Source organism: Phyllobates terribilis, unplaced genomic scaffold (assembly GCF_046119375.1).
Source record: "Phyllobates terribilis strain yellow unplaced genomic scaffold, ASM4611937v1 Scaffold_4__5_contigs__length_816908805, whole genome shotgun sequence".
NCBI lineage: Eukaryota > Metazoa > Chordata > Amphibia > Anura > Dendrobatidae > Phyllobates > Phyllobates terribilis.
The window spans coordinates 139,909,541-139,932,704 of record NW_027362764.1 but is presented as its reverse complement, the minus strand read 5'-3'; the positions used below and the strand labels follow the sequence as shown (position 1 = coordinate 139,932,704).

Here is a 23,164-nt window from a genome sequence, read left to right as displayed (position 1 = left end):
GCGCCAGTGTTCAAATGCGAGTTTAATAGCCAATAATTCCCGATTACCAATATCGTAATTCAGTTCAGTCTCCGAAAATTTTTTTGAAAAAAAGGCACAGGGATGTAATCCATCCCCGTTATCCTGAGACAATACTGCGCCAACCCCCACAGAGGAAGCATCAATCTCAACCAAAAACGGCTTAGTCACATCAGACTGCATAAGGATGGGAGCAGAGGTGAACCTCTCCTTGAGATACACAAAAGCTTCAATGGCCTCAGAAGACCACTGAATCGCATCAGCAACTTTCCTGGTGAGATCGGTCAGAGGTTTGACAATACTAAAAAAATTTTTTATGAATTTTCTGTAATAATTGGCGAAACCTAAAAACCTCTGTATCGATTTCAAACCAATAGGCCTAGGCCATTCCTGCACAGCTTGAACTTTAACCGGGTCCATCTCAAAACCTTCGCTGGAGATAATGTAGCCCAAAAAACTAATTCTCTGTACAGCGAACTCACATTTCTCCAGCTTAGCAAAAAGCGAATTGTCCATTAATAACTGTAATACCTCACGTACGCTCCGCCAATGAGACTACAGATCCGGCGAATAAATCAAAATGTCATCCAAATACACAACCACATTTTTGCCGATCAAAGGTCTAAGGATGTCATTAATAAGATTCTGAAAAAATGCAGGAGCATTGGTGAGACCAAAAGGCATAACCAGATTCTCAAAATGACCCACAGGAGTGTTAAAAGCAGTCTTCCATTCGTCACCCTCCTTCATGCGCAACAGATTGTATGCCCCCTTAAGGTCAATTTTAGAGAACCACTTGGCCCCCATTAACTGGTTAAACAGATCAGGAATCAATGGCAGTGGGTAAGGATTGCGTACAGTAATTTTGTTAATCTCACGAAAATCCAGACAAGGACGTAAACCGCCGTCCTTTTTTTTTTACAAAAAAAAATCCAACCGCCACAGGAGACTTAGAAGGCCTAATGTGACCGGCGGCCAAACTTGTCTGTATGTATTCCTCCAAAGCCTTCCTCTCAGGAATAGTAAGGTTAAATAAACGACTTTTAGGAAGAGTCGCTCCAGGGACAAATTCAATAGAACAATCATAGTCTCTATGGGGAGGCAAAACCTGCGATTCCTTCTCAGAAAAAACTCTCCAAAAATCCTGAATAGGAACAGGCAATTCTCCCCTATCCAAAGCTGCAATACGCCCGTTACAACACTTGTCATAACATTTATGGCTCCAGGATTTAATTTCATTGGTAGACCAATCCAGTACAGGATTGTGAAATTTTAACCAGGGCAATCCCAATATTACTGGAGAAGGCAAGTTATTCAAAACTACCAAATCCAATTTCTCATGGTGAACACCATTAATAGTGAGAGGAAATTCACAGACCTTGAGAGTAATATTCTTCAAAGGGGAACCATCCACAGAAACCACAGCAATGGGGGATGATAAAGGTTCGGGTTTTAAATTGAGTCTTTCCAAGAATCCCCCATCAATCACATTCAGAGTAGACCCGCAATCAACAAACACCCGAAATTCCATTAATTTTTCCTGAGCAATCATGGAAGCAGCTAAAAATACACCCTTGGAATTTAAACAGGCAATACGGGCATGACTGACCATTTTTTTTTCTTTCTTCATACGAAGCTCACAGCCTTTAATCAAATGACCAGATTTTCCGCAATAGAAACACAAGCCTTCAGAAAATCTGCGATCTTTTTCTTGAGAGCGAGGTGCCACCGATCCAATCTCCATCGATTCACCACTGTTAGTACACACATTCTCATAACCAGAAACTGACATAGCAGAGGATTTGCTCTCATTAACCCTTGCACGCAGTCTCCTATCCACCCGTATAGCTAATTGCATAGCCTGTTGCAAATCTTCAGGTGTAGGATAAGCAATTAGCAGGTCTTTAACCCTTTCATTGAGCCCAGCAAGAAATAGACTTTTCAGAGCAGAATCGTTCCACCCTGTTTGAGTAGACCAACGACGGAAATGAGTACAATATTTTTCCACATTACCTGATCCCTGTTTCAAACGTCTCAACTCAGTCTCAGCTGATGCGACACGGTCAGGATCATCATATAATAGTCCCAAAGCAGAAAAAAAACTATCCACTGATCTGAAGCATGTATCACTAGGTTGCAAAGAAAAGGCCCACTCCTGAGGCTCTTTGCGCAAAAGTGACATTATGAACCCTATGCGCTGGGATTCATCCCCAGAGGACTTGGGTCTCAAACGAAAATACAATAAGCAAGCATTTTTAAATGAAAAAAATTCTCGGTGTTCACCAAAAAATAAATCCGGCAAACATACCTTAGGCTCCAAGAAATGTGCTCCAGGACAGTTACTCACGTGCTGACGGAGCTCGGCCACCTTCAGAGAGAGTCCCTGCAGGCGATGAGCCAAATCCTGAACCGACACCATGATGGAACAGAAAAATCTTTCCTTAGAGAATTTGCAGGCTGGACTTACTGTTATGTTCTGCTACCAGAGCTAAGGAAAGAGAGGAGATCTGTCCCTACGATAGAACTCAGCTGAATCCCTATGATGTAACAGGGGACCTGATCCTGCGATCAGATCTGCTAAACTCCTAAGCTAGTCTGTACGGAGACCTATAGATGTGGGGAAGGAATCCCTACAAGTACTAAGGACTGGGAGGAAAATGGGACACCTCCTAACAGAAATAGTAGCAGACAGACAAACAAACAAAATATATAGAACACTGAGGTCCGTAGACCAAGCAAACTAACAGAGTTAGATACAGAGCACAGGCTAGCTAGAAAGTAGTTATACAATGAAGTCCAGCAAAGCCAGAAGGGCGGAGCAGGATTAAATAGGCCAACGAGGTCATGTGACCAGCAAAGGAAAAAACCTAAGAGCAAGGTTCTAACAGAGACAGGTTTTGGATCGCTTTGCATGCCAAGGTTAGGGTTTTGAACTGGAGTCTCTGGGCAATGGGGTGCCAGAGAAGGGATTGACAGAGAGGAGAGGCCAGAGAATAGCGAGGGGACAAGTGGATTAGTTGGGCAACAGAGTTTAAGATACATTGGAGAGCTGCAAGAGTGTTAGAAGCGAGGCCACAGAGCAGGAGGTTCCAGTAGTCAAGGCAGGAGATGATGAGGGAGTTTACTAGTGTTTTATAGATGGGTGGTTGAGGAATGTACGGATCCAGGAGACTTTTTTTGCTTGAAGTCGGCATATTCCTCATCCTGATCCTCTTTTCTTCCAGCATTCCGAGTGCCCTGAGACAACTGATCCCACAATTGGGCACTCCGAAGAGCTGTTTTGTTCATCTTGCCATTTATAGATTCTGGCCTCTCGCTCGGTCCCCTCGGAAGTGGAAAGAGCTTGGATATGTGGTTTGAAGAAGAGATTAGAGTCCAGGGTTAACCCAAGAGTTGTTCACTTTTCCATTTATAGTTTCGGGCGTCTCGCCTGGCTTGCTTCAAGTGGGGCAACAGAAGATTGCATGTAGTGATTTGAGCAGCCATGGTCACCCAAAAGTGACGGTTGGAAAGTCCAATTACTGTCCCAAGAGGTGGATAATGATGAGACACAATGGACAGAAAGTCAGGAGGAGGACCAGGGTGCAGAAGTGGAAGACGAAGCGGTGTACGATGAAGTCACTAACCCAACCTGGCAAAGAGACATGCAGAGCGAGGACAGAAGCACACAGGGGGTGTATTAAGTTTCAAGACAATGTTCACAAGGTAGACAGCAGCAGTGGTCCATCTCCTAGACAATGAGCAAATTACTCATGATAGGGGCCAACCATCTCCTTAGCTTTCGGGTACTTGGAATGCAAGCGCAAATATGCAGCCAGCCACCCACCCACACACAGGCCGCAATACTAAACTGACATTTTTCAACTGCCTGCAATCGAAATGTTGCCTTTTAGGCTCGTGGAGGCGGAAGCTTTCCGCAACCTCATGGCGGGCGGCTGGCCCTAGGTACTTGGTCCCCAGTCACTACTATTTCTCCTTGTGAGGCATCCCCACCTTACACAAGAACGGGCCTCAAAACATTACCCGTATCCTCACCAGCCCAGTTGGTGGGAAGGACCACCTAACCACAGACACATGGACAAGTGAATGTGGCCAGGGACAATGCATCTCACTGACGCATCATTGGGTTAAAAATGTGGAAGCCGAGATCAAGTGGGACCCTGGGACTGAACACGTCTTCCTGTAGGATAGGATTGCGGGCCCTGGATCAATCAAGCATCAACACAATATTCACAAGTTAGACAGCACCAGTAGTCGGTCTCCTAGTCAACAAGCAAATTATTCATGATGATAGAGGACACCATCTCCTTAGCTTTCTGGTACTTTTCTGTGGGAATTAGCTTGGCTCCAACCAGCCTAGAATATTTCCAGTGAACTATGGTTTGAGTATGGTATTAGCAGTGCCCTCAGTACCAGCAGCGAAGCCATCCACAATTTCCTTCTCAGGAATTTTATTTGGTAGACTGAGTGGCTGCCAAAATACATTAGTTTCTCACAAAGGAGCTGAAGATATTGAGTGGCAGTAGATGAAAGTTTCTCCAGCATGTTTGACCGGAGATTACGTAAGGGAATATATCAGGAGATATTAGTTCAGAAATGTACGGCGGAGAAAGGTTATGGATGGCTTTGTAGGTCAGTGTTAGTAGTTTCAACTGGATACGCTGGGCAATTGGGAGCCAGTGAAGGGATCTTATAGATTGCAATCTTATAGATTGCTGGAGCCAGTGCACAGTAAAAAAAGCAGCCATAGAGTGTCCTGGAACCTTCTCACAGACTTTTCTTAGCCAGGGCTGCTTCTCGGCAGGGTTGGATGGGCCCACCAGAGAACCGGAGACTCCTCCGGTGGGCCCTGGTTTCTCCATCAGTAGACTTCATAGTGCAAACCTTGCAGCTGCTATGGGGATCTTGAGCGGGGGAGAAAGGTGGGCTCTCAGAATCAAATACTCTGGTGGGCCCAATGTTCTTCAGTCTGACACTGCTTCTCGGTGACAGTTATATTTCACCTCAGTCATATTCTTTAGCTCGGTGAAAAGACTGGCATAGAGGGAAACCATATCTACTCCGGCTGTCATTTCCCCACCACCAGGTTCCGGACATTGTCACACACAACCATGCCTGGCATTATGTTCAGCGGTGAGAGCCACAGATCTGCCTGCTGTGTTACAGCTTTCAACAACTCTGCAGAGGTGTATGGTTTGTCACCTAAGCATATTATCTTCAACACAGCCTGTTGCCTCTTGGCCGAGGCAGTGCTGCAGTGCTTCCAGCTTGTGACTGATGTCGTCAATTCGGAGATGGAGGCCGAACAGGAAGAGGAGGAGAAGGAGGAGGTACAGGAGAAACCGACTCCATGAGGATGGTATGAGGGCCCGACGTCCACAGATGGGGGTTGTGCTCACAGCCCAACACCATGCGGGACACTTGCATTTGCCACAGAACACCAGGATTGGCAAAGTTGCCACTGGTGCCCTGTGCTCTTCTCATATGAAAGCAGGTTCACGCTGAGCACATGTGACAGACGTGACAGAGTCTGGAGACGCCGTGGAGAGCGATCTGCTGACTGCAACATCCTTCAGCATGACCGGTTTGGCAGTGGGTTAGTAATGGTGTGGGGTGGCATTTCTTTGGAGGGTCGCACAGCCCTCCATGTGCTCGCCAGATGTAGCCTGACTGCCATTAGGTACCGAGATGAGATCCTCAGAACCCTTGTGAGACCATATGCTGGTGCCGTTGGCCCTGGGTTCCTCCTAATGCAGGACAATGCCAGAGCTCATGTGGCTAGAGTGTGTCAGCAGTTCCTGCAAGATGAAGGCATTGAAGCTATGGACTGGCCCGTCCTTTCCCCAGACCTGAATCCAATTGAGCACATCTGGGACATCATGTCTCACTCATCCACCAACGTCATGTTGCACCACAGACTGTCCAGGAGTTGGCGGATGCTTTAGTCCAGGTCTGGGAGGAGATCCCACAGGAGACCATCCGCAACCTCATCAGGAGCATGCCCAGGCATTGTAGGGAGGTCATACAGGCACGTGGAAGCCACACATGATACTGAGCCTCATTTTGACTTGTTTTAAGGACATTACATCAAAGTTGGATCAGCCAGTAGTGTGTTTTTCCACTTTAATTTTGGGGGTGACTCCAAATCCAGGCCTCCATTGGTTAATAAATTTGATTTCCATTGATGATTTTTGTTTGATTTTGTTGTCAGCACATTCAACTTTGTACAGAACAAAGTATTCAATGAGAATATTTCATTCATTCAGATCTAGGATGTGTTATTTGAGTGTTCCCTTTATTTTTTTGAGCAGTGTATATACAGTCATATGAAAAAGTTTGGGCACCCCTATTAATCTTAAGCTTAATGTTTTATAAAAATTGGTGTTTTTGCAACAGCTATTTCAGTTTGATCTATGTAATAACTGTTGGACACTGTAATGTTTCTGCCTTGAAATGAGGTTTATTGTACTAACAGAAAATGTGCAATCTGCATTCAAACAAAATTTGACAGGTGCATAAGTATGGGCACCCCACCAGAAAAGTGACATTAATATTTAGTAGATCCTCCTTTTGCAAAAATAACAGCCTCTAGTCGCTTCCTGTAGCTTTTAATGAGTTCCTGGATGAAGGAAGAAGGTATTTTTGACCATTCCTCTTTACAAAATAATTCCAGTTCAGTAAAGTTTGATGGTCGCCGAGCATGGACAGCCCTCTTCAAATGATCCCACAGATGTTCAATGATATTCAGGTCTGGGGACTGGGATGGCCATTCCAGAACATTGTAATTGTTCCTCTGCATGAATGCCTGAGTAGATTTGGAGCAGTGTTTTGGATCATTGTCTTGCTGAAAGATCCATCCCCTGCGTAACTTCAACTTTGTCACTGATTCTTGAACATTATTGTCAAGAATCTGCTGATACTGAGTGGAATCCATGCGTCCCTCAACTTTAACAAGATTCCCAGTGCCGGCATTGGCCACACAGCCCCAAAGCATGATGGAACCTCCACCAAATTTTAATGTGGGTAGCAAGTGTTTTTCTTGGAATGCTGTGTTTTTTTGCCTCCATGCATAACGCCTTTTTGTATGACCAAACAACTCAATCTTGGTTTCACAAGTCCACAGGACCTTCTTCCAAAAATAAATTGGCTTCTCCAAATGTGCTTTTGCATACCTCAACCGACTCTGTTTGTGGCGTGCTTGCAGAAACGGCTTCTTTCGCATCACTCTCCCATACAGCTTCTCCTTTTGCAAAATGCGTTGTATAGTTGACCGATGCACAGTGACACCATCTGCAGCAAGTTGATGCTGCAACTCTCTGGAGGTGGTCTGAGGATTGTCCTTGACTGATCTCACCATTCTTCTTCTCTGCCTTTCTGATGTTTTTCTTGGCCTACAACTTCTGGTCTTAACAAGAACTGTCCTGTGTTCTTCCATTTCCTTACTATGTTTCTCACAGTGGAAACTGACAGGTTAAATCTCTGAGACAGCTTTTTGTATCCTTCCCCTGAACAACTATGTTGAATAATCTTTGTTTTCAGATCATTTGAGAGTTGTTTTGAGGAGCCCATGATGCCACTCTTCAGAGGAGATTCAAACAGGAAAACAACTTGCAAGTGGCCACTTTAAGTAGCTTTTCTCATGATTGCATACACCTGGCTATGAAGTTCAAAGCTCAATGAGGTTACAAAACCAAAAAAAGTGCTTTAGTAAGTCAGTAAAAAGTAGGTAGGAGTATTTAAAACAAGAAAATGATAAGGGTGCCCATACTTATGCACCTGTCAAATTTTGTTTGAATGCAGATTGCACATTTTCTGTTAGCACAATAAACCTCATTTCAAGGCAGAAACATTACTGTGTCCAACAGTTATTACATAGATCAAACTGAAATAGCTGTTGCAAAAACACCAATTTTTATAAAACATTAAGCTTAAGATTAATAGGGGTGCCCAAACTTTTTCATATGACTGTATATACTCCTGGAGTAGCACTACCTATATCTAACTATTATACCGGCAATTCTGTTGCTAGCAGCATCTCTCCCTACTCTGCCCGTTTCCGGGTTCGACGACTGTGATGAGCATAGAGACACCAGGTCTTATATAGATCCAATGAAGCTATGCGGCCAGCCAATCACTGAAATGCCACAACCAAATGGCTACAGCATTACAGTGTGTGGCAAGCAATCCCTGAATGTCCATTGGCTCTCTAAAGAGCCCCAAACATGCAGGATGGAAATCCAAGCTCCCGTCCGAGCAACCCGGAAATACTCGCCGAGCATGTCGATCAGTGAGATGCTCAGGTGAGTACTGAGCAGTGTCGAGCACCCTCGTCTGTCATCATTTTCAATTGACAGGCGGATGTGCCTATCAGTTTTAATGTCCCCGTTAGCACTAAAAACCGCTCTGACAAAATGCTAGCGGCAGGGCAGGCCAGGACCTCCAAGGCGTAGAGAGCCAGTTCTTACCACGAGTCCAGCTTGCATACCCAATAATTATAAGACACAGAGGAATCATGGAGGACATTGGTCTGGTCGGCAAGGTACTCCTTCAGCATCTTCCAAAACTTTTCCCTCCTTGTTAGAGTACCCCGTGCATCAGAGCCTGGGCGCTGGGAGGGTCTGAGAAAACTGCCCCACACCTTTGAATGTTTTCCTTCCTCTGCTGCATTGTATTTGTGTCTCCCTCGTCTTTACTCCTTGGTTGTCCAAGGAACTGTGACCTCTGCCGCCAGTGTTTTCAGATGGGAATTTTTTTAATAATTCCACAAAAAGGGCCTTCTGGTACTGCAACATTTTACTAGATCTCTCCGCCGCGGGAAGGAGAGATAGAAAGTTCTCCTTGTAGCGTGGATCTAGAAGTATGACCAACCAGTATTTACTGTCGGACAAAATGTGTACAACTCGAGGGTCACTGGAAAGGCAGAAGAACATAAAGTCAGCCATTTGTGCCAGACTGGTAACACCCAAGTCTTCCATGTCCTAACCAAGAGAATGACTGTATATGTTCTCTTCCTCATGCCCCTCCTCCTCATTCTCCTTTTCCTCAGGTCATCTATGCTGAACAGATGGCATGACAGTTGTGTGTAGTACCTTTTGTGGCGCAGGAAAATAGCTCCTGTTCCTCCTCCTCTACCTCCTCCTCGTTATCACCAAATCAGCATTGGGATGGGATGAGGCTTGGCTGTGTGGCATCACCCTGTATGGCTCTTTGCTCCATCTCATCGTGCTCTGCCTGCAGTGCCTTCTCTTTACTTGTGAGCAGAGAGAGTTTCAGAAGACAGAGAAGTGGGATGGTGACGCTAATTATGGCATGATCGCCGCTCACTGTGACAATACAGAGTAAATATCCTATTATCTTTGTGTATTTGTGTCTGGTCAATAAGAACAGACCAGTATTTGTATAACCCTGAATGTTGAATTCTATTCTTTTGGAAACCATCAAGTTTACTATGCTAATGACAAATTGTACTAAAAGTCACCTAGATGTTTATTTGCAACAGCCCCTATGATACCAACTATGTAAATAGATTAGCTAAAACAATGATAGCTGAGCCCTGTGCCTTTACCTCTGACATGTGACTAATGACCCTTGACCTGTGGATGTGTACTTGTTGCGGCCATTGTTACACACGACCATGCCTGGCTGTAGGTTCAGTAGTGACAGCCACAGCCTCTGTTACAGCTGTCAACAACCCATCAGAGGCGTGCGGTTTGTCCCCTAAGCATATTAGCTTCAGCACTGCCTGTTGCCGCTTGGCCAAGGCAGTGCTGCAGTGCTTCCAGATTCTGTCTGATGTGGTCATTTAGGAGATGGAGGAGGTGCAAGAACTGTAGAATTTGGGGGAAACTCTGAATGACCCAGGGCCCGCAGTCCTCGGCGTTTGGAGAACATGTTCCATCCCAGAGTCTGACTGGGTCCCGGCTTCCACTATATTAACCCAGTGTGCTGTCAGCAAGATGTACCGTCCCTGGCCACAAGCACTTGTCCGTGGTTAGGTGGACCTCCCAGTAACTGCATTGTTGAGGTCACGGCTAATGTTCTGGGACTCGTGCTTGTGTAGTGTGGGGACGGCACCCTGGGAGAAATAGTGGTGGCTGGGGACCAAGTACTGACGGACGGCGGCTGCCATCAGGTTGCGGAAAAATTCCATCTCCACGTGCCTAAAAGGCAACATTTCAAGTGCAAGCATTCGAGAAATGTGTGAGTTTAGCAGTGTGGTTGTGCGTTCAAATGACTGAGGTAGGGACAACTAAAAGCTGCACTTGGACAAGGACGTGGACAGTGACGGTAATGGTTGCAAGTGTGCAACGACAGGTGTAGGGCGGGATGCATCTTTGCCTGTGCCATGGACAGGGGATTGGCATGCACGCACAGCAGCGGAACAGGCAGTAGAGTCACCAGTAGACACTATTTCTGGACCCTGGCGTTCGTCCCACCTAGTCGGATGCTTTGCTGTCATGTCCCTGAGCATGCTGGTGATAGTCAGACTGGTAGTTTTGCTGCCCCTGCTGATGCTTGCCTGGCAGAGGGTGCAAATGTCCTTTTTTGGGTTATCTGGACAGTCTTTAAAAAAGAACCAGACTCTGAAAGACCTAAAAATTTGTCTGGCAACTTCCCTGGTGTTGATGTTGGGGAAACAGTTGCCTGCCTTGTGTCTGTGGCCTCCACACTGCTTTTCTGCTTTTTCCTGCCTGTTGTCATGCTACACCTCCCTCCTCCTGTGTGCTGCTGTCCTCGCTATGCATGTTACTTTGCCAGATTGGGTCATTGACTTCATCATCCATCACCTCATCTTCCACTTCCACATCCTGGTCCTCCTCCTGACTTTCTGGCAATTGTGTCTCATCATCTTCCACCTCTTGTGATAGTAATTGCACTTTCCCACCATTGCCTTTGTGTAACCGTGGCTGCTCAAATATTTGGGCATCACTGCATGCGATCTCCTCTTGCCCCGCTTGAATCGGACCAGGTGAGAGGCCTGAATCTATAAATGAAAAGTGAACAGCTCTTTGCAGTGTCCAAGTATGGGATAAGTTGTCTCTGGGTACTCGGCATGGTGGGAGGAAGGAGAATCAGGGTGAGGAATATGTGGTTCAGACTCACGGCTACTGAGACTGGACTGCATGGAAGACAGGGTGGTGGTGGCGGCAAAGTGACTGGAAGAATTATCTGCTATCCAACCAACAACCTTTTCACACTGCTCTGGCTTCAAGAGTGGTGTTCCATGGCCCCCTAGTAATTGGGACAGGAAGGTATTTGACATGATGTGGGTGTTTGTTGTGCTCCCTCAGTAGGCACAGTTTCATCTTGCCCACGGCTTCAGCCTCTGCATGCACATCACCATCACGTCCACTTCCCCGTCCCTTGCCACGCGCTTTGATCATTTTAAATGGAGTGTAATATTTGGCCCACTCCTCAAAATGTCTGTATTATTACAGCAGTAATATGGGATCACATGTAACTGTGACACCCCAGGGGTCTGGTTGTCACAGTGATAGAGATATTACGTCTGAGAGCAGGTGGGAGGTCCTTTGGTCAGGGATCCTGTGCATGCCACACCTCCTGCCCAGCCTTGGGAGGGGAAGAACTTCCCCTGTATAAACCCGGGGCTGAGGCAGAGTTAGTGAGTCCAGGAAGAGTAGAGACAAGAGCAGCATAGGAAGCAGCAGAGTCACAAGGAGTCAGGGGCTGGCAGCTAAAGAGCTCGCCCTGACTAAGAAGATTCTTTACCGGACCCGGAGTCCGAGGCTGTGGGGACTAACTTCTACCCAGCAGCAGAATCCGTCAGGCAGGGGATTTCAGGTCCCCTGGCCCAGAAGCCCGAAGGCCCGGTCACACGCGTGGGACCAGCACCGCCATCGTGGAGCGGAAGCCATTAGAAGGCCCCGAGTCACCGGCCATACGGGTGAGCACCACACGGTACACTCAGGGACGTGGGCTACTTACATCAGCTTCTAGCAAGGTAGCCAGAAGAGTACAGTCAGCTTGGGAGGCCTACAACTACGCCTGGCCAGGGGAGATCCCATCTGCTCAAGGACTGACCAGGCCCCGTTCGCTAGCAAGTACTCCGGGAGGGTCTATCGTTGTTACCAGTAAAGACCCTGAACGCTACCATACCGTCTCTGAGTGGTTCCTGCTACCCCCATCATCCACGTCGGCTGCCCTGAGGCCATACCCCTCCCGTTGGGGGTTATACTATCACGCTGCACCATCCTTCCACCGGCCTCAGCGGTCTGCCCTGCAGCAGCAGCCCCCCTGGCTGCATTCAACGGGTGGCGTAGACATCAACCATTTTCTACCGCTAACAGACTGCCGTCCAGTTTGACTCCCTGGGCACGGACCGGGTCACCGCCACGAGACTACAACCCTAAACAGATCCGGCTCCGGGTAAGCTCCCGCGTGCGCAACGCAGCGCGACACAGGCCCAGGGGCGCGTCATAACGACCGCGGTTTTAGCCAGTGGCCTTGTAGTATACTATTGGTCAGCGACCAAGTGTAAATAGGTTCAAGAAAACACAGCTGGCTGACTTTAAATGGAGGTTAATATTTGGCATGCTCCAAAAAATGTCACAATTATTACCACAGTAATATTTGATCATGTGTGATGATGGAAAAAGTTTCTCTGCTTCCACAATACAGCAATGTGAATAAAATAAAAAACATCTGTCTGTATTTTGCTAACAATCAAATGGAGCATTAAAATGGAGTATTGTATTGCTTTTTAAGCAAATAATCAGGATTAGGAGCAAAAAATAAATAGCCCTGATATATAGGGCTATGGATATCTGTAACAGCAGCTACAGAGAAAACGTGCAATGGACCCTATTGTGCTGTATGCACTGTCCACAAACCGTGCCTAATTCCTGCTATCACCAGTAATATATGCAGCTGAATTAGTCCTTAGAAGGACTGTTAGTTTAGATGTGTATATAACTGTGGAATAATTGACTAAAACAACCACCAATTTTTTCCCTCGCTCAGCAGCACTTCTCCCTACTCTGCCTATTTCCGGGGTACACTGTGATGAGCATAGGATCACCAGGTCTTATATAGACCTGATGACGCTATGTGGCCAGCCAATCACTGTAATACCACAACCCACATGGCTACGGCATTACAATGAGTGGCAGGCAATCCCTACATGTTAATTGGCTGTCTAAAAAGTGGCAAACATGCGGGGCGGGGACCCAAGCTCCTGCCTGAGCATCCTGGAAATACTCGCCGAGCACCAAGCATCTCGATCAGTGAGATGCTTGGGCGAGTAATGAGCACTGGCGAGCATGCTCGTTCATCACTAGTGCTGTGGTAAATGGAACCATGAATTCTGCAGTCTACCAAAAAGTACTGAAAGAAAATGTCTGGCCATCTGTTCTTCACCTCAAGCTGAAACGCACTTGGGTTATGCAGTAGGACAATGATCCAAAACACACCAGCAAGTCCACCTCTGGATGGCTTAAGAATGACAAAGTTAAGACGTTGGAGTGGCCTAGTCAAAGTCCTGACCTTAATCCAATTGAGTTGCTGTAGCATGACCTTGAAAAGGCAGTTCATTGTCGGAAACCCCCCAATGTAGCTGAATTATTAGGACAAGTGGCCAAAATTCCTCGAGAACTTTGTAAGAGACTCGTTTCCGGTTACTGCAAACGCCTGATTGTAGTTGTTGCTGCTAAGGGTGGCCCAACCAGTTATTAGGTTTAGGGGACAATCACTTTTTCACACAGGGCCTTGTAGGTTTGAATTTATTTTATCATTAATAATAAAGGTCATTTAAAAACTACATTTTGTGTTTACTTGTGTTATCTTTGTTAAATGTTTTAATATTTTAATTTGTTTTGTGATCTGAAACATTCAATTGTGTCAAACATGCAAAAGAATAAGAAACAGGAAGGAGGCCAACACTTTTTCACACCACTGTATATCTGTTGTCTCTCGTCTGCCATATCACGTCTTCATTAAGTTTTCCATAAATATATGTTTCCTACCCATAGAAATATAACACATCAGTTGGAGCTAAAGGCACTCAGCTCTCTGGGGGTCAGAAGCAAAGGATCGCTATTGCCCGAGCACTTATACGGTCTCCAAAAATTCTACTGCTTGATGAAGCCACCTCAGCGCTAGATAATGAGAGTGAAAAGGTAAAATATGTCATTCCTTTCTTCACTAATATAGAAATAGTAGTTACTATAAGGCTGCGTGATGCTATCGCCTGGAAAGTGCTTGTCAGTCCGCATGCGGAAACACATGCGTTAACGCATGTGGATACGCATGTGAATCCGCCTGTATTCCGCATGTATTCTGCAGGAAAAACGCATGCACAATCTGCATGCGTTTTTTCTGCCACGGAGATGCAGAAATGCTGCAGAAATTTTCTGCTTCATTTCTGCATCGTGGGCACATAGCCTAACACTTTATCAGAATGTACTACAGTGAATTAGTAAAGAAGAACATATGTAGCATGAGGCCTGCCTGGAAGTAGTGGACCCTCTGGGCTGACAATGGACTTTATGTGGGTTGCACTTCGGCTCAGAGTCTAAGGATTTCTTTAGATGGAGATATGGACTACACGGCAGAGAATTCTCAGTTCACTTTCACCAGAGAAGTCCTCATTGGACAAAGCAACTTGTACATGGTCAGAAGACTTCAATTTACAGTTCAGGATAGTGATGACATCTGTGTACTGTCTGTGATGTTCACAGAACATACCTTTGTATTGGTGCCTTTCTGCCATGATGCTGGAAAAAAAGACGTGTCTCCATTATTTTTGCACACAATCGGCAAAAAAAGAAAAAATAAGCGGAACATGTCAATAGCACCATAGACCATAATGGGTACATGTTCTATCCATGAGAATTAAGGATAGAACATGAATGTGTAATGCAGACGTCTGAATGAGGCCTAAGGCTATGTTCACATAACGTTTGCATATATGTTCAGTGACTCTGTTAGGGCATTCAGACGAACGCCTGCAAAATGAGATTGGGGGCTGCTGACTATAATAATGCAGATGGAGTCACAGTGTGCTCTGTTGTGCATGATTTTCAGCTGTATACACCTAGTTGAAATGGGCAGCAAGATATAGTCAACTACATCCGGCAGTCTTCTTCCTCTGACAGTTTTATCATCGTTTTTGCGGAGGCAGTGATTTATTCTAAGGCTACGGTCACAGTATCAGTATTTGGTCAGTATTTTACATCAGTATTTGTAAGTCAAAACCAGGTGGGGAACAATCAGAGAAAAAGTATAATAGAAATACATGCACCAATTCTTCATTTTTGACCCACTCCTGGTTTTGGCTCATAAATATTGATGTGAAATACTGACCAAATACTGATAGTGTGATCATGACCTAAAGCTAGCAAGTGGAAGCCACCTAAAGAAGCATGCTACTTCTTACAAGCCATGTTTACACATTCAGTATTTTGTCAGTATTTTACATCAGTATTTGTAAGCCAAAACTAGGAGTGGAACAATCAGAGGAAAAGTATAATAGAAACACGTCACCACTAGTGTTGAGCGAGTATGTTCTATTAACCCTTTCGCCGAGTATGCTCGGGCCAAGCTCCGAGTGTTTATAGCTGCTCGGTGATAAGGTTAAATCGCTCCCGTGTGCATGATTTGCAACTGTTTGACAGTTTTATTACATGTGAGGAATGTCTATTTCTTACACATTGTGGGAGCGATTCAACCATATCACCGAGCAGCTGTAAATACTCGGAGCTCGGCCCGAGCATACTCGGACAGAACATACTCGCTCAACCTTAGTCACCACTTCTGCAATTTCCATCCACTCCTGGTTTGGCTTACAAATACTGATGTAAAATACTGACCAAATACAGAACATGCAAATGTGCCCTTTACCATCTCATGGTTTATGAACCTTTAAGCAGTTAAAAGAGGTAACAAAAGACTGAACATGTTCACAGAAATGTCATTTTTAAATTGCTGTGCAGTATGTTCACTTTTTACGGTGGTTTTGCTACACATTTTCAGGTGGGTTCCAAGTAGATTCCGCCTGATAAAGACATTGTTTGCACATTCAGAACCTTTTGAGTAGATTTTTCAGCCCACAAAAATCTGTGTGAACATACTCTTACTGTTGTTCCATATTACTGTCATTCAATTCTATTGATTAAAGCCATAATTTGCTCTTCTATCAAGGTTGTACAACAAGCGCTTGATCAAGCCAGGAAAGGAAGGACTTGCATCATGATCGCACATAGACTATCTACAGTTCAGAATGCAGATGTTATTGTTGTCATGAAGAATGGAACAGTGATCGAAATAGGAACTCACCAGAAGCTTCTCAGTAACCAAGGGGCATATTTCCAACTAGTAAATGCACAAAATATAACTTAGATGAAATGCTCTGAACTGCTGAAAAACAACATCAATATGAAGCCTTGAAACCTGAAAATCTGCTTAGTTACTGCTATAAAAAAGCCAATGAGCATTCCAAAAAACTATTTTTATTTAAGCCTTATGTAAGTGCTCTATGTAACATATGATAAGTGAACTAGAGGTAGATTTTGCAATGTATGTGTGGAACCCCAGGGGTCTGGTTACCACAGTAATAGCAATATTACGTCTGAGAGCAGGTGGGAGGTCTCCTGGTCAGGCACCCTAAGCATGCCACACCTCCTGCCCAGTCCTGGGAGGGGAAGAACTTCCCCTATATAAACTGGGGGCTGAGGCAGGGTTAGGGAGAAAGAGAAGAAGAGGAGTCCCAGACAGAGACACAGTCTGGTCTGGAGTGGAGCAGATACAGGGAAAGTAAGATCAGGAGCTCTGTGGGAGCAGTGATAGAAGGGGTCAGGGACTGGAAGCTGTAGAGCTCATCCTGACTGAAGAGATCTCACCGGACACGGAGTCCGAGGCTGTGGAGACTGATCCATACCCAGCAGCAGAAACCGACCGGCAGGGGATTTCAGGTCCTCTGGCCAAGAAACCCGAAGGCACGGTCACACGCAAGGGACCAGCACCGCCGGCGTGGAGCGGAGGCTACCAGAAGGCCCCGAGTCACCGGCCATACGGGTGAGCACCACACGGTACACTCAGGGACGTGGGCTACTTCTACCCGCTTCTAGCAAGGTAGCCAGGAAGAGTACAATTAGTTGGGGAGGCCTACAACTCCGCCTGGCCAGGGGAGATCCTACCTGCTCACGGACTGACCAGGCCCCGATCGCTAGCCAGTACTCCCGGGAGGGTCCGCTTTTGCCACCAGTAAAGACCCTAAACTACACCGCACCGTCTCTGAGTGGTTCCTGGTGCCTGCGTGCAATTCTACTATCACCATCATCCACGTCTGCTGCCCTGAGGCCATACCTCTCCCGTTGGGGGTTATACCATCCACGCTGCACAACCGTACCACCGGCCTCAGCGGTCTGCCCTGCAGCGGCGGTCTCATAACCGCATCCAACGGGTGGCGTAGTCGAACTCTATACATCTTACTCAAAGTTCTGCCACTTGGTTTGACACCCTGGGCACGGACCGGGTCACCGCCACAAGGACTACTACCCCTATCAGATCCGGCTCCGGGTTCCCCTCCCAGCACAGGCCCAGGGGGCGCGTCATATGCACTAATAAACAAGCCACATTTATCTAATGTTTAGAATTGAAGAACATAATGTTATGCATGTTATTTTTGCACAGTTTCGCATTATACTGGCTAACTCAAAATGTTAATGTTACAACTTGGTAAGGCACCCAACTTTAGGTGTGTGATACAGCTTACCTCTCCTGTGTTCACTAACAACTCGGTATGTTTGTAAGCTGACCACTGCATGACCCTTGTTCAGCACTTTTCTTTTCTTTATGACCAGCCTGTTTTACTTTGCTTGTGTTATATCTTGCATCTGGGCCAGTTTGTACTTATCTGATAAACATGGGTCAGAGGTCTCTCCCCTCTGCTTAATACCTGAATGCATTGTGAGCCCTCAGTCTGCTGACGTAGTCTGCCCAGTGTGAATTCATCAAGTGTGGCATATTGAAGAATTAGACCTGAATTGAACCTGAAGGGAACCAAAGGAGACTAGATACCCAGGCAAAGTAAACAATGTTTCTTTTTGTTTTCACTCTCTCCCCTAGAGTCCTACACTTTCTACTAACCCCCCTAATCCCTACACCTAGTAAGGAACTGGTCATCTCTCCCTCCACCCCCCCCATCCATCTCAGCTACCCTTGGAACTATTCCTCAATATTCACTCCTGTGTCTCCAAACACAGACAGCCACCTCATGCCCTCTGCTGCTCCAACCTACTAACACTTTCCTTGCTCCTTCTGACTTCTGGCGATATCTCTTCAAATTCTGGCCCTCCTCAGCACATCCCCACAGTCACTTTTGTCTCCTATCCACGATCTGTCACAAACTCTCGCAACCTTTCAAACCTTATACCCATCCCATCTGCCCAGCCCCGCTTCCCCAGTCCCACTAACAGGAGCTCTATGGAACGCTTGCTCCATCTGCAGCAAACTTTCCTACATCCATTATCTTTTAATTATTAACAAACTTTCCTTCCTCGCCATCACTGAAACCTGGCTCACCCCCTCTAACACAACCTCTCCAGCTGCACTTTCATACGATGGATTCCATCTTTCTCACACCCCACTCCAACGGCAAGCATGGTGGAGGAGTAGGTTTTCTCCTGTCAGGCAACTGTTCCTTCACCCATATCCCACTACCACCTTCCGTTGCTCTCCCCTCTTTTGAGGTGCATTCTGTGCACATCTATTCCCCCTCCAACTGGCCGTCATTTACTGCCTCCCAGGACCAGCCACCACTTTATTTGACCACTTCACCACCTGGCTGCTTCATTTCCTTTCCACTGACATCCCCACTTTCATTTTAACATCCCCATTGACACTTCCCACTCATCTGTCTCTAACCTTCTATTCCTCACTTCCTCTTTCGGCCTTACTCAATGATATTCTGCCCCCACTCAAAAAGATGGCCAACAATGGACCTCATCTTCACCCGTCTCTGTTCCCTATCTAACTTCTCTAACTCTCCTCTCCCCCTGTTTGACCACAACCTACTTTCATTCTCTTCCCTCTCTAGGTGCCCAATCCCCATTCCACAAACTTGCACACCCTCACAGAAATCTCAAACATCTTGACCTACACTCACTCCCTGAATTCCTCCTCCCTCTTACAGACATAAGTTCCTTACAAGATGCAGATGCTGCTGCCACTTTATATAACACCACAACAGCTGCAGCTCTCAATTCGGTCGCCTCCCTCACACATACCACAGCTCGCACACTCAACAGGAAATCCTGGCACACCAACTTGACTAAAGAACTGCAAAGGGCCTCCAGGGTTGCTGAGTGGAGATGGAAAAGGTCCCATTCTAATGAGCATTTCATCGCATTCAAACAGTCCCTCACCTTTTTCAAGTCCACACTTACTGCAGCAAAACAAACCTATTTCTCATCTCTCACATCCTCCCTGTCTCACAACCCTAAACAGCTATTCAACACTTTCAATTATCTTCTCTGTCACCCGTCACCTCCTCTCTCTTCTCTCATCTCAGCTGAAGACTTTGCCTCATTCTTCAAGCAGAATATTGACACCATCAGACAAAGGTTTTGCCTAAAGTCCCCACAGCCCCTCCTCATATCTACTCAACCTCCCTCTTCCAAAACCAGCGTCTCCACCATTACAGATGATCAAGTTTCCTCTTTACTCTCCAAATCACACATCACCACCTGAGAACTTGACCCACCTCATCCCTAACCTCACCACAGTCTTCATCCCAACCCTAACCCAACCTGTCACTAACAACTGGTGGCTTCCCCTCATGCATCAAACATGCGTCGATCACACCCATCCTCAAAAAGCCCTCCCTTGACCCATCTCCTCTGACTAGCTATAGCCCATATCACTTCTCCCCTATGCCTCAAAACTACTGGAACAACACGTCCATTCTGAACTGTCCTCCCAGCTCTCCTCCTGCTCCATCTTTGACCACTTACAAGCTGGCTTCTGACCGCATCACTCCACTGAAACTGCCCTGACTAAAGTCATCAACAACCTACTAACCGCCAAATCCAAGCGACACTACTCTGTCCTACTCTTCCTGGACCTGTCATCTGACTTTGACTCAGTGGACCATTCCCTCTTACTGCAGACTCTCTCATCCCTCGACATCACAGACTTGGCCCTATCTTGGATCTCTTCATACCTAACAGATCGGACATTCAGTATCTCCCACTCACACACCACGTACTGATCTCGCCCTCTATCTGTCAGTGTCCTGCAAAGTTCAGTCCTTGGACCTCTGCTCTTCTCCATCTACACCTCTGGCCTGGGACAGCTCTTTACTAATCAGAATCCGATAATGTTTGTCCGCTATTTCATCCTTCTTCTCTGACAGATTTCTAAAACTTAACATGGATAAAACTGAATTCATCATCTTTCCATAGTCTCACTCATCCCTCCCATCTGACCTATCCATCATAGTCACTGGCTGCTAACTCTCCTCAGTCCTGCAAGCTCGCTGCCTCGGTGTAACCCTGGCTCTAATCTCTCCTTCAAATGACATATCCAAGCCCTTTCCACTTCCTGCCGACTACAACTCAAAAATATCTCCCATATTCGCACATTCCTCAACCACGAAGCTGCAAAAACACTAGTGCAGGCCCTCATCATCTCCCGCCTTGACTACTGCAACCTCCTGCTCTGTAGCCTCCCCTCTAACACTCTCGCACCCCTCCAATCTATCCTAAACTCTGCTGCCCAACTAATCCACCTGTTCCCCTGCTATTCCCCAGCCTCCCTCTCTGTCATTCCCTTCACTGGCTCCTCATTACCTAGAGACTCCAGTTCAAAACCTTAACCATGGCATCTGTGACCTAGTCTCCCGGTACTTACCTGCACGCAACCTCCAATTCTCACTAGATCTCTTTCTCTACTCTCCTCTTATCTCCTTTTCCCACATTTGCATACAAGATTTCTTCCGTGAATCCCCCCTACTCTAGAACTCTCTACCCCAATACATCAGACTCTCGTCTACCGTGGAAACCTTCAAAAGGAACCTGAAGATCCACCTCTTCCAACAAGCCTACAACCTGCAGTAACCACTGCTCCACCATACCGCTGCATGACCAGCTCTACCCTCACCTACTGTATCCTCACCCATCCCTTGTAAACTGTGAGCTCTCGCAGGCAGGGTCCTCTCTCCTCCTGTACCAGTCGCTGACTTGAATTGTTCAAAATTATTGTAATTGTTTATGCTATGTACTCCCCTTTCACATGTAAAGGGCCATGGAATAAATGGTGCTATAATAATAAATTGCATTAAATTATATTTAAAAACTATAAATAACATGGATATGCATTTTTGTGACTAGAGATGAGCGAGCAAACATATATATATATATATATATATATATATATATACATATATATATATATATATATATATATATATATATATATATATATATATATGTATGTATATGCTTGAACATTTAACTTTGCATGGAAGTATGGAAGATTCAATCTAGTAAAAAATAATTAAGGCATTAAACTACACTGTGTGAGCTGTAAGACAAGATATTTTGCCACACATATCATTATATTAAATGCAGAGGTCAATAGTGATCTAAGGTGTTAGGCCGCAGCCCCACTATCGGTATTTGGTCAGTATTTTTTCCAAAGGGTGGGTGACAAATTCTGAATTGGTGCACTTGTTTCTATTATACCTTTTCTTCGCCTGGTTTTGTCTACCACTCCTGATCAAAAATACTGACCGAATACTGACCAAATACTGATAGTGGAGCCGTGGCCTTAGTCAGAGGGTGGTGGCTTTCCTTGTCAGCTCATTACCACTCCACCATCTGTGTGACCTGATTTCTTTAGTCTGTCAGCTGGGGCTCTAACAAAAGATTCACTGATCTTTCATTAGCATTAGACTATTGAGGTCTAAGGTGTATGGGAGCCCCAACTATCCCCATCAGACGATGTCAGGGGAAATAAAGTTCCAGCATGTCTGATTTCGGACTTCTTCATGCAATAAGGGGCAGCATGGTGGCTCAGTGGCCTGTTGCCTTGCAGCACTGGGGTCCTGGGTTCAAATCCGACCAATGACAGCATCTGCAAAAAGTTTGTGTGTTCTCCCTGTTTTTGAGTGGGTTTCCAGTTTCCTCCAGCTTCAAAAACATACTGATAGGGAATTTAGATTGTGAGCCCCAGAGATGATGATATCTGTAAAGTGCTGTGGAATTAATGATGCTATGTAAGGTCCCCTATACTACATATCCATGTTTGCAGTACATGTGGCATCTGTTTTTTTCATGGATGACACTAGTGTTGAGCGAGCATGCTCAACACTGCTCGGTACTCGCCCGAGCATCTCACTACTCGGGATGTTCGGCGAGCACCGAGCATTTTCGGGTTACTCGGGCGGGAGCTCGGGTGTCCGCCCTGCATGTTTGGCGCTCTTTACAGAGCCAATGAACATGCCGGGATTGCCATCCAGTCACTGTAATGCCGCAGCCATGTTGGTTGTTGGCATTACAGTGATTGGCTGGCCGCACAGCGTCACCTCGAGTATTTAAAACCGGACACCGCCATCTTGGACACAGTCGCTCCGGATCAGACAGTGTAGGGAGAGTGCTGCTGAGCTAGGGAGAGATTTATGCTGCAAAATACGTAGTGTAGGGTCTCTAAAGCCTGCAAAATCAAACAAACAGTCCTTCTCAGGACTAATATCCATCCCAGATATCAGACAGGCAGACAGGCTGTATAGGAGACGCAGTGGTTATACCAACAAACACTGCATTACAGTCCTGTGTGCGGCTTTTTAAACTGCTAGACTTAGCCCCAGGTCTCAGGGGCCAGGAAAAATCCTATTTTTTTCATCTAAATCCTTTTTTTGTTTCCCTCAGTCAGACTGTACAAATACCCGTCTTATTAACCTTTTGGTATTCCCCCCCCCCCCCAAAAAAAAAAAAAATTGAGTGTGTCTGTGAGTGTTCAGACAGAAATATATCTGTTTAAAAGAATCTGGTTTCGGCCAGACAACTAGAACTGTGGATTTGCAGTTCCACAGTTCAAATCTCTGTATTATTCACTTTTTTGCCTTTTTTCCATAAAAAAAAACAGTTTGAGTGTCTCGCTGACTGTTCAGACACAAATATATCTGTTT

General features: G+C 45.9%; 1 protein-coding gene across 1 annotated transcript in view; it reads left to right on the top strand.

Moving 5' to 3' along the window:
- Positions 1-21,340, top strand: part of LOC141265121 (ATP-binding cassette sub-family B member 5-like) — a 169,387-nt gene extending 148,047 nt beyond the window's left edge. The window contains exons 7-8 of the mRNA XM_073677795.1: positions 14,007-14,153; positions 16,177-21,340. Coding sequence (XP_073533896.1) covers positions 14,007-14,153; positions 16,177-16,374 — 345 coding nt within the window. The 3' untranslated portion in view covers positions 16,375-21,340. The remainder of the gene's footprint in view (positions 1-14,006; positions 14,154-16,176) is intronic.
- Positions 21,341-23,164: the final 1,824 nt, after the last annotated feature.